Source organism: Somniosus microcephalus, chromosome 13 (assembly GCF_052327205.1).
Source record: "Somniosus microcephalus isolate GS21.2 chromosome 13, FLI_Smic_1.0, whole genome shotgun sequence".
Taxonomy (NCBI): Eukaryota; Metazoa; Chordata; class Chondrichthyes; order Squaliformes; family Somniosidae; genus Somniosus; species Somniosus microcephalus.
In genome coordinates this window covers 182,829,124-182,841,387 of record NC_140999.1, presented here as the reverse complement: position 1 = coordinate 182,841,387, position 12,264 = coordinate 182,829,124, and the positions used below count along the sequence as shown (strand labels likewise).

General features: G+C 46.6%; 1 protein-coding gene across 4 annotated transcripts in view; it reads left to right on the top strand.

Annotated features, from left to right (window-relative positions):
- edem2 (ER degradation enhancer, mannosidase alpha-like 2) overlaps window positions 1-12,264 on the top strand; it is a 105,407-nt gene that overhangs the window by 37,734 nt on the left and 55,409 nt on the right. For 2 of the 4 annotated variants that reach the window (XM_086005760.1, XM_086005761.1), the window contains exon 2: window positions 10,287-10,397. The exons of 1 other annotated variant lie outside the window; for it this stretch is intronic. In XM_086005760.1, coding sequence (XP_085861886.1) covers window positions 10,303-10,397 — 95 coding nt within the window. In that variant the 5' untranslated portion in view covers window positions 10,287-10,302. Of the gene's footprint in view, window positions 1-10,074; window positions 10,119-10,286; window positions 10,398-12,264 lie in introns of those variants that run through there. One more of the 4 variants, XM_086005758.1, reaches the window with a different exon arrangement.

Sequence of the window (12,264 nt, the reverse complement as noted above, 5' to 3'; positions counted from 1 at the left end):
AGGGTTTCTGGTTGGGGTATGTCCTGATATTTTTATGGGTTGTGACGACCTCGACCCAACTGTTGATGTAGAATAGCACTGTGGATGCGTATTCCTCGATGTCATTATGGGAAAACATGCTCCAATCAGTGCGTTTGAAGCAATCCTGAAGCTCCGAGACTGCCCCCTCTGGCCATACTTTCACTGATCTCACTGATGTTTTCACTCTTTTGATGAGCGGTTTGTATGCCGGGGCTAGAAACAGGGAGAGGTGGTCAGACTTCCCAAGGTGGGGGCAGGGAATGGCCTTATAAGCATCTACAATGCTCGTGTAGACTTGATCCAGTGTGTTCTCCCCTCTTGTGGGGCAGGAAACATTACATAGAAACATAGAAGATAGGAACAGGAGTAGGCCATTCGGCCCTTCGAGCCTGCTCCGCCATTCAATGAGATCATGGCTGATCATCCAAACCCTAGCACCCGGTCCCTACACCGACAGCCATCCCACCCAAGCCCTATCCCCGTAACCCCACGTATTTAATCCCCCCTAACACTAAGGGCCAATTTTTATCATGGCCAATCAATCTAACCCGCACATCTTTGGACTGTAGGAGGAAACCGGAGCACCCGGAGAAAACCCACGCAAACACGGGGAGAATGTGCAAACTCCACACAGACAGTCACCTGAAGCCGGATTTGAACCCGGGTCCCTGGCGCTGTGAGGCAACAGTGCTAACCACTATGCCACCGTGGAATTTCGGGAGTACAGATTTTAGGTTTATGTGATTGAAGTCGCCCGCGACGATAAAAGCTACGTCTGGGTGCGCAGTTTGTTGCTCGCTGATGGCCCTGTAGAGGTCTTTCAGTGCTAGTTTGGCATTAGCGTGTGGTGGGATGTAGACCGCAGTGATGATAACAGCCGTGAATTCCCGAGGCAGGTAGAAGGGTCTGCACCTTACCATGAGGAATTCCAAATCAGCCGAACAGGATCTATTGATTATGACCGTGTTAGTGCACCAGGCATTGTTAGTGTAAATGCACAAACCGCCTCCCTTGCTCTTACCGGAGTCTGCAGTTCTGTCGGCGCGGAAGACCGTGCGTCCTTCTAGTTGGATGGTGGTGTCAGGGATGCCGTTGTTCAACCAGGTCTCTCTGAAGATCATGGCGCAGCATTCCTTTGTCCTTTTCTGTGAGTAGAGATCAAGTTTGATCTCATCCATTTTATTTTCCAGTGACCTGACGTTGGCCAGGAAAATACTTGGGAGGGAGGGTTTGTGTGGGGCCCTCTTCAGCCTATTTTGGATTCCGGCCCTCTTGCCCCGCTTCTGCTTGCGTTCTCTACGCGGTCTGCGCCGACATCCGGCTGGGGGAGAACGCCACGCTGGTCCCGGGGGTCGGGCGATGTCGGGAGGCAGATCGACGGCGCCGAGTGTGAGCCGCATGCAGTCGGCCCTGATATCGAGGAGCGTCTGCCGGCTGTACAGTAGGTTTGCCCTCAATTCCTGTATTAGCAGAGTCCAGAAGAGACTCAGAAAGAGTGATAGTAGATTTGAGGTTAGGATCAGATCAGCCATGATCTTATTGAATGGCGGAGCAGGCTCGAGGGGCCGATTGGCCTACTCCTGCTCCTATTTCTTATGTTCTTAAGTCTTTCTTTTAGTCACATTCTGGCTCTTTCCCCATAGCTCTGCAAATTTTTCCTTTACAAGCATATATCGAATTCCCTTTTGAAAGTTATTATTGAATTTTTTTATACCACTTTTTAGACAGGGCATTCCAGATCACAACAACTATTAAGGACATTACAATTAAGTCTGATTCTGATCTCACCCAATATCGATATACATGAATTTGCTAGCACAACTCACTTGATGGTGATCAGGAGTGGCAACCTAGGCTGATTTGTTATTTTCTTTACGCTCTCATCCCTCCCCTCCCCTCCCATCATTCACCCAGGGATGCTGATTCAATGGCAAGACTCGCTGGCTGAATTTGAACCTGGGATCTTTCCATTCACTAGGGGGCTTCAAGGGGATATAGACAGGCTAAGTGAGTGGGCAAGAACATGGCAAATGAAATATAATGTGGAGAAATGTGAAGTTATCCACTTTGGTAGAAAAAATAGAAAAGCAGAGTATTTTTTAAATGGTGAGAGATTGGGACATGTTGGTGTTCAGAGGGACCTAGGTGTCCTTGTAGACGAATCACTGAAAGTTAACATGCAGGTGCAGTAAGCAATTAGGAAAGCAAATGGTATGTTGGCTTTTATTAGAAGAGGATTTGAGTATAAGAGTAAAGACGTCTTGCTGCAATTATATCGGGCCCTGGTGAGGCCACACCTGGAGTATTGTGTATAGTTTTGGTCCCCTTATCGAAGGAAAGATATACTTACCATAGAGGGAGTGCAACGAAGGTTCACCAGACTGATTCCTGGGATGGGGGATTGTCCTAATGAGGAGAGATTGAGTAGACTAGGCCTATATTCTCTGGAGTTTAGAAGAATGAGAGGTGATCTCATTGAAACATACAAAATTCTTACAGGACTTGACAGGGTAGAAGCTGGGAAGATGTTTCCCCTGGCTGGGGAGTCTAGAACAAGGGGTCACAGTCTCAGAATAAGGGCTCGGCCATTTAGGACTGATGAGAAATTTCTTCACTCAGAGGGTGGTGAATCTTTGGAATTCTCTACCCCAGAGGGCTGTGGAGGCTCTGGTTGAGTACATTCAAGACAGAGATCAGTAGATTTTTGGATATTAAGGAAATCAAGGGATATGGGGATAGTGCAGGAAAGTGGAGATGAGGTAGAAGATCAGCCATGATCTTATTGAATGGCGGATCAGGTTCGAAGGGCCAAATGGCCTCCTCCTGGTTCCTATTTCTTATGTTCTTATGCACTATGCCTCAGTGCTGCGCCATGCAGTGCATTTATCCACTGAATCATTTAGAATAAATTAACCATTGTCAAGAGCCATAGTTACTTCATCTCGGGACCCCCCCAGGAACTTGGTGTTACTCAGCTGCATTGCGCTAAGAGGATTACACCAAAACGGTCTGGTTCAGCGACTCTGGTATTTGGTCGGTCACAAGTCCAGGCAAGGGCATTCCACAAACAAACAATTGCGCTCCAACAGCCCACAAGTGTAACTTGTCTCCGTTAGTAGCTGTTCACCTGAGTTGTGGATTCAAACCCCACTACAGACTTGAGCACATATTTAAGACTGATGCTCCAGTGCAGTATTGCAGGAGTGCTGTATTGTAAGTGATGCCATCAAGAGATGAGTCATAGAAACATATGTAATACCCACTGGAAATGTTATGTACGCTAAGTATGGTTATCAATCTTTAACTTAGACACTGTATTATCATTGTTATAAATCCCTGGGTTAAAGTTGCCCATGTGAAGGTACGGCAAGAACTTTTAAGGACACAATGTGACTAAGAGCAGACTTTCCATAATTCTGCACCAGTACAGGTAGACTACCCTTTATCCGGACTTCAGAAAACCGAAACCCTCTAAAAACCGAAGGTTTTTTCGGTCAGCGTAAGTCGTGCGCACGACATGACCAGAGTGGCGCACGACTTACAGGCCTAGCCGGATAAGGGATAGTGTAGCATTTTTCCGCACTTCTGAAAACTGAAATCGCTCAGCGTAAGTGTACCAGCCTTTATCCGCACATCCGAAACCAGAAAACCTCTGAAAGCCGAAAGTGGAGCAAAGCATGACTTCTGAAAACCGAAATGCGCACGACCACGACCCCCGCCGACCCCCACCCCCGACACCCCGGCCGAACCCGACCCCCCCGCCGTACCCCACCCCCGCCGAACCCCACCCAATTTCGGATAAGAGATAGTGTACCATCCTTTATCCGCACATCCGAAACCAGAAAACCTCTGAAAGCCGAAAGTGGTGCAAAGCATGACCCGACGCTGCCGATGCTTGACCCACGCAGGTGTTATGCTGCTCTCTTAGATATTTGCTGCTCTCTTAGATATTTGCTGCTCTCTTAGATATTTGCTGCTCTCTTAGATATTTGCAGCTCTCTTAGATATTTGCTGGCTTTTAACAATTTGTGAAAATGCTAAAAAGAGCTGCAGATACCCCAATGGGTAACAGTGAGAAGCAGAGAAGGAAGCATCGCTCATTATCGATATCGCAGAAAGTGGAGTTATTGCAGAAGCTTGATCGTGGTGTGTCTGTGCGACATCTTACTGAAGAATATGGTGTGGGAAGTACCACCGTATATGACTTAAAGAAACAGAAAGACAAGTTGTTGAAATTTTACACTGACAGTGATGACCATAAACTAATGAAAATTAGGAAAACATTGCATAGGGCAAAAAATGAAGATCTTGACCGTGTGCTGATTGAGTGGATTCAACAACGCAGAGGTGAACGTGTGCCACTGACTGGTTTGATGGTCATGAAGCAAGCTAGAATATACCATGAAGAACTGAACATTGAAGTTGAGTGTGAATATTCAGAAGGTTGGCTGCATAAATTTAAGAAGCGTCATGGTATAAGATATCTGAAAATCTGTGGTGAAAAAGCTTCTGCTGATCATGAAGCAGCTGAAAATTACATAGATGAGTTTGCAAAAATAATATCGGATGAAAACCTCGGTCCTGAACAAATTTACAATGCTGATGAAACAGCTCTGTTCTGGCGCTACGTTCCTAGAAAAACATTAGCAACGGCTGATGAGAGTGCACCAGCAGGTTTTAAGGATGCTAAGGACAGGTTGACTGTTCTTGGGTGTGCCAATGCTGCAGGCACACACAAGTTAAAGTTGGTAGTGATTGGAAAAAGCCAACATCCGAGATGTTTGAAAGGTGTATGCAATTTACCTGTGCATTATTATGCGAGCAGGAAAGCATGGGTAACCAGAGGAATATTTTCTCACTGGTTCAATAACCACTTCGTACCAGCGACACGAGCTCATTGCAGGCAAGTTGGACTGGAAGAAAACTGCAAAATTTTATTGTTCCTGGACAACTGCTCCGCACATCCCCCTCCTGAACTTCTTGTGAAAAGTTATGTTTTCGGCATTAACTTTCCCCCTAATGTGACATCTTTAATACAGCCTTGTGACCAAGGAATTTTACGCTTCATGAAGAGCAAGTATAAAGACGTTTTTTTGAACTCTATGCTTGATGCAATCAACAGAGGCGAAGGAATCCAAAGCTTCCTGAAAGAATTCAATGTTAAGGATGCCATTTATGCAGTTGCTAATGCTTGGAACGATGTTGACAAACCAACATTAACAAATGCTTGGCACAGACTTTGGCCTTCAACGATGTTTCATGAAGATGGACCTGCAGATGACGAGTTTGAAGGATTTCCTGTCAGTCAGGAGAAAATGATGATATCAAACCTCCTCACTTACGCCAAAGGTTTATCATCCGAAAGTGTAAATACGTTAGAGGAAGCTGACATCGAAGAAGTGCTGAACATTGACAATGATGCACCTGTTGTGAATTCATTGAGTGATGGGGAAATTGCTGAAATGGTGTTAAATAAAGACAAGCATGAGGACAGTAGTGATGATGATGATGACATTGTGAACACAGGTGAAAAAATCCCCATAGACGATATGGTGACAACGTGTGATCAGTTAATTGCTGGCCTTGAAAAACGTGCATTTATCAGTGAGCAAGAGATTATGCAAGTTTACTCAATTAAAGAGAGACTGCTTAGACAGAAACCAATGTTAATGAGACAGATGACACTGGAAGAAGTCTTTAAAAAGGCCGTCTGTCGTAGTCATGCTTCATCACTTGAGAATCCTGTTCCTGGCCCATCTTCAGATGTCCAACTCCAACCTGATGACAATGATGACAACACTGATGTACCATCTTCTCCAAGATCCTCAAGCCAGATGTAATGTACCTTTATTGCATGTTTATGTACAGGTATTTAGCTTAGTTTGTACCTGTACATGTTTGAAGTTTTACTGAATGTTTTCCTTACAAATAAACTGTACTACAGTATTTATCCCTGTAACTACAGTATTTATAGTCGTTATTTTCGGATAAGGGATAGTGTATCCTTTATCCGCACTCCCGAAAACCGAATTACCTCTGAAAACCGAAGTGTTTTCGCGCACCTTCCGAAATCCGAAATTTTCCTAAAACCGAAACACGGCTGGTCCCGAGGTTTTCGGATAAAGGATAGTCTACCTGTATCAACTGTTGCAGACAGTGAGGCTGCGCAGTCTCCAGGCAGAAACCCCAGGAGGAAGGGGTGGAGTCGGGGTTTTCGAGCAGGGAAAAGGAGCGACTGGAAGAGAAGAGGGCAGGAGCTCTGAAAAGAGGGCTCAGGAGGCAAATGGCTGCCGCATCCCATCCCGGGCTTCCAAACTCGGCCGCCGCCCTTCGTATTAGTAGCTCTGCATCCAGAACTCAAAGTGGGATTCAGTGATCGTGAAGAGAATTCAACGAAGGGGTTCGGAGTCGTAAGTCTTGCAGACATTATACATACCATGAGCTCCAACTTAAGCGCGCCAACGAAAGAGTGCACTCGAATTTGGACACAGGGACAGATTCTCCTTTGAATCCATGTAAATGGAGAATGTATGTTTATTATGTCTAGATTCATTCTAATGTATGCAAATGTCTAATTTAGTTCATTGATCCGTAATCTTATACTGTCTGACGTTAAAACTATAAAGTAAGATAATTAGAATTAAGCCATTGTAGTAGTGATCTCCTTACTGGACTATAGAATACTGTCTACAACAGAGACCACATCTCACATATATCTAGAGAACCGTGAAGGGGTTACACATAGAAGATAGGAACAGGATTAGGCCATTTGGCCCCTCGAGCCTGCTCCGCCATTTAATGAGATCATGGCTGATCATCCAAATTCAGTACCCTGTCCCTGCCTTCTCCCCATATCCCTTGATCCCTTTAGCCTTAAGAAATATATCCAACTCCTTCTTGAATATATTTAATGAATTGGCCTCAACTGCCTTCTATGGTAGAGAATTCCACAGGTTCACCACGCTCTGGGTGAAGAAATTCCTCCTCATCTCAGTCCTAAATGGCTTACCCCTTATCCTTAGACTGTGACCCCTGGTTCTGGACTCCCCCGCCATCGGAAACATCCTTCCTGCATCTAGTCTGTCTAGTCCTGTTAGAATTTTATAAGTTTCAATGAGATCCCCTCTCATTCTTCTAAACTCTAGCGAATATAAGCCTAATCAACCCAATCTCTCTTCATACGTCATTCCTGCCATCCCAGGTATTAGTCTGGTGAATCGTCGCTCCATGGCAAGAACATCCATCCTCAGATAAGGCGACCAAAACTGCATTAAAACCAAGGTTCAAGTGGGTATAATACATCTGATGGCACCATTCAAAGTAGGGCAAGAGGTTCTCCATGTCCAGGCCGATGGTCCTCCACTAACCAACGCCCCCCCAAAAACAGAAAAAGTTAGGATAGTTGCCTGAAGGTGTCAAAAAGGTTAGAATCATAGAATGGTTATAGCACGGAAGAAGGCCATTCGGCCCGTCGAGCCCGTGCCGGCTCTCTGCAAGAGCACCTCAGCTAGTCCCGCTCCCCCGCCCTTTCCCCGTAGCCCTGCAAATGTTTTTCTTTCAGGTATTTATCTGCCTCCCTTTTTGAAAGCTGTGATTGAATCCGCCTCCACTACCCTTTCAGGCAGTGCATTCCAGATCCTAACCACTCGCTGCCTAATAAAGTTTTTTCTTATGCCGCCTTTGATTCTTTAGTCAATCACCTTTAAATCTGTGTCCTCTGGTTCTCGACCCCTCTGCTAATGGGAACAGTTTCTCTCTATCTACTCTGTCCAGACCCCTCATGAATTTGAACACCTCTGTCAAATCTCCTCTCAATCTCCTCTGCTCTAAGGAGAACAACTCCAGTCTATCCACGTAACTGAAGTCCCTCATCCCTGGAATCATTCCCGTAAATCTTTTTTGCACCCTCTCTAAGGCCTTCACATCATTCCTAAAGTGTGGGGCCCAGAATTGGACACAATACTCCAGTTGAGGCCGAACCAGTGTTTTATACAGGTTCATCATAATTTCCACACTTTTGTGCTCTATACCTCTATTCATGAAGCCCAGGATCCCGTAAGCTTTTTTAACCGCTTTCTCAACCTGCCCTGCCACCTTCAACGATTTGTGCACACGTACCCCCAGGTCCCTCTGTTCATGCACCCCCTTTAGGATTGTACCCTTTATAGTTTACATTTCCTCTTCTCATTCTTTCTTTCTACCAAACTGTATCACATCGCATTTTTCTGCAATAAATTTGTTTTAAGGAGACTTTTGTAGACAAGAGGAGAGGTAATAAGGTGAAAGGGTTTAGCACTGCAGCGTGTGGGACCAAGGTTGTCACTGAAGGTAGAGCAGAGGGGAATACAAATGAGTTTTGGTCCAGCTGGAGGTCGTTGGGAGGGGTTACTCATTATAACTATCTGGGGTTTCTCTTCATTTTGTAAGATCATCTTCCAACATTCGATGGAATCTGGAACAGTACCCATGGATTGGAGGGTAGCTAATGTTACCCCACTATTCAAAAAAGGTGGTGGAGAGAAAACGGGGAATTACAGACCGGTAAGCCTGACATCGGTAGTGGGGAAAATGCTAGAGTCCATTATAAAAGATGTAATAGCAGAGCACTTGGAAAACAGTGACAGGATCAGACAAAGTCAACATGGATTTACAAAAGGTAAATCGTGCTCGACTAATCTACTGAAATTTTTTGAGGATGTGACTGGTAAAATAGATAAGGGAGAACCAGTGGATGTGGTGTATTTGGACTTTCAGAAGGCTTTCGATAAGGTCCCGCATAAGAGATTAGCGTGCAAAGTTAAGGCACATGGGACTGGAGGCAAGGTATTGACTTGGATAGAGAACTGGTTGGCAGATGGAAAGCAAAGAGTTGGAATAAACGGGTCTTTTTCCGAGTGGCAGGCAGTGACTAGTGGGGTACTGCAGGGATCGGTCCTTGGACCCCAGCTATTCACAATATATATTAATGATCTAGACAAGGGAACTAGATGTAATATCTCCAAATTTGCAGACAACACAAAGCTGGGTGGGCGTGTGCTGTGAGGAGGATGCCAAGAAACTCCAGGATGATTTGGACAGGTTGGGTGATTGGGCAAAAGCATGGCAGATGCAATATAACGTGGATAAATGTGAGGTTATCCACTTTGGTGGCAAAAAAAGGAAGGCAGATTATTATCTGAATGGCAATAGATTGGGAGAAGGGGAAGTGCAATGAGACCTGGGTGTCCTTGTGCACCAGTCGCTGAAGGTAAGCATGCAGGTGCAGCAGGCGGTTAAGAAGGCAAATGGTATGTTGGCCTTCGTAGCAAGAGGGTTCGAGTACAGGAACAAGGATGTCTTGCTACAGTTATACAGGGCCTTGGTGAGACCACACCTTGAGTATTGTGTGCAGTTTTGGTCGCCATATCTGAGGAAGGATGTTCTTGCCATGGAAGGAGTTCAGCGATGATTCACCAGGCTGATACCTGGGATGGCAGGAATGACATATGAGGAGAGATTGGGTCGATTGGGCTTGTACTCGCTGGAGTTTAGAAGAATGAGAGGGGATCTCATTGAAACTTATAAAATTCTGACAGGACTAGACAGACTAGATGCAGGAAGGATGTTCCCGATGGTCGGGGAGTCCAGAACCAGGGGCCACAGTCTAAGGATAAGGGGTAGGCCATTTAGGACAGAAATGAGGAGGAATTTCTTCACCCAGAGAGTGGTGAACCTGTGGAATTCTCTACCACAGAAGGCAGTAGAGGCCAATTCATTAAATATATTCAAGAAGGATTTGGATACATTTCTTAAGGCTAAAGGGATCAAGGGGTATGGGGAGAAAGCAGGGACCGGGTACTGAACTTGGATGATCAGCCATGATCGCATTGAATGGCGGAGCAGGCTCGAGGGGCCGAATGGCCTACTCCTGCTCCTATCTTCTATGTTTCTATAAAAAAGAGTTTCCTGTAGTGACCAATGATTACTTGCTGTGTTACTGTTTAGAATTTCTATTTACAGTATTCAGTAGGGGCAAGATAATGATAATTGGAACAAATTTTGTCTTTACAGTATGTGACATTTGATCAAGTGAAATTGGATGAGGAACTCAGACCTTGGTAATGTGACTTCCCCTCCCCGCCATAAGAACGTGTATATTTTCACGGTCCCTTTGGGTTTTGTGGTTCTTTAGGGTTTGACTGGAGAATTAGTACAGACTGACTATCAAAAAGTCTCCGACAAATGGATGTGATTTTTTTCTCCTCCCTCCCCCCCCCCCCTCACAGAGAGCGAGTTAAGGAAATGTTTTATCATGCCTACAACAACTACTTGGAGAACGCATTCCCGTATGACGAGCTACGACCATTGACTTGTGATGGTCAAGATACGTGGGGAAGGTAGGTTGTAGCTGACTTTCGAGCTTTCTTCATTTTCCAGCAAAAACAGGGGCTGCAATTTTCCCATCAATAAACGGGTGGGTTTGGAGCGTGGGGGCGGTTAAGTTGTTAAAAATGTGAATCCTGACCTGATCCCCGCCTCCAACCCGCCCACTTCCGGGTTTGCCAGAGGCAGGACAGGGTGGGTCGGTTTGGGGGGGGGGGGGGGGGTGTGGCGGGCAGCCAACCCGCTGCCAGGGGGCACTACCTCAATTTAAATGTAATGAGGCTGGAAGCCTCTTATTTTCCCCTCCCATTTTGCGTTTTACTGCCTGTGGACGGGTTTCTCACAATTCGTGAATTCCCGGCAGTGAAACAGAGACGGGGTCTGCTGCACCCAGGAGGCAAGTGGCTTTATACCTACCTCCGGGATCCAGGGCCCCCGACCATACCCAACCCCGTGATTGGAGACCCCCCTCACAAGGCTTTCAATCGCCTTCCCAGGCCGCCTCCCTCCCTGCCCCCAACGATGAGGATGAGGCCGGCTACAATCCTCCGCCCCGCCCCCGATCCCTGGCCAATTGCCCCCCCCCCCCCACCCCCACCGCGATCTCCGGTTTCCCTACACCCCCGCGATCCCCCATCGCCCGCTGATCTTTTCGTCTCCCCCCGATTGCAGACCCCCCCTCCCGCCGATTCCGACCCGCCTCCCGTGATCCCTCCTCTGGACCAGCCCCCTCGCTTCTGAGGCCTACCTGCCCGCAGCCAGCCAGCCTCTCAAGCTGGTAACCGAGGTCTCGCATTCAAATTGGGCCCTGCCGGTAAAATCGGCCTGGCCTGCGGGAAACCCGACATCCTGGGTATATTGCCCACTGAAATTTCATCTGTCAAGACGTTTTGACAGATGAAATATCAGCGTTTCACAGCTGTTTGAAGCTGTCAAACACTGACAGTCTTACTTCTAACCTGAGTCCTTCTCCACAGACTCAGTTAGAAATCTCTCCTGCACAGAAAGCTGAAGGCTGTCACTTTTGACAGTTCGCAGCCATTCTGCTTTCTGTGCCGGTGAGATGAGGGACTCTCGAACCTAAAGGAAGGAAGGCTGAAAAGGTAAGAAAAGGTAATTTACACTTCTTTAATCACTTTAGACACACCAAACACACTTACCTTTGCACTCATGCACACATCACTCACCTGAACACCGACATCTCGACCCCTCCAAGCCCTTCAACCCGACGGCCCGACTCCTCTAACTTGGCATGGTTTGGAGCCGTCGGGAATCCCACAGATCAAGCTTAAAAATAGGGATTAGGCTAAAAACTGCCTGTTAACTACCTGTTAACAGGCAGTTAATTGGCACTAATCTCTTCCCGCCTCGGGGAGGCGGGTCCCAGTGCGTGGCTTTGAAATTGGCATGGAGGCGGGATGGGGTCGAGACCCCCGATTTCGGGAATTTAACCTCCTGCACGCCTCCAATCCCGACTCCATGGCACACTGATAATCGAGCCCAAGGTGTCCAGAAAAGATAGGGAAGGAAAAGAGGGAGGTGGGGTGGTAGTACTGATTAGGGAAGACATTGTAGTGTTGGAAAGAGAGGATGTCCTTGAGGGGGCAAGGACTGAATCTATTTGGTTAGAGTTGAGAAGCAAAAAGGGTATGATCACGCTATTCTATAGGTGTGGTAAACCACTGTTTGTATTCCTGTTTGTCCTGTTTGTATTCCACTGTGTACATGCCTGGACATGCCTCGGCTGACTCCTCCCACAGGTCCTAGTATAAAGGTGACTGCTCCCCAGCCCTTGTATCCTGGACCGGTCGACCACTCGAGGCAGACCTCCATTCTGTTGTTAATAAAAGCCTTTGGTTACTCTTCTAACTCTCAGTCTTT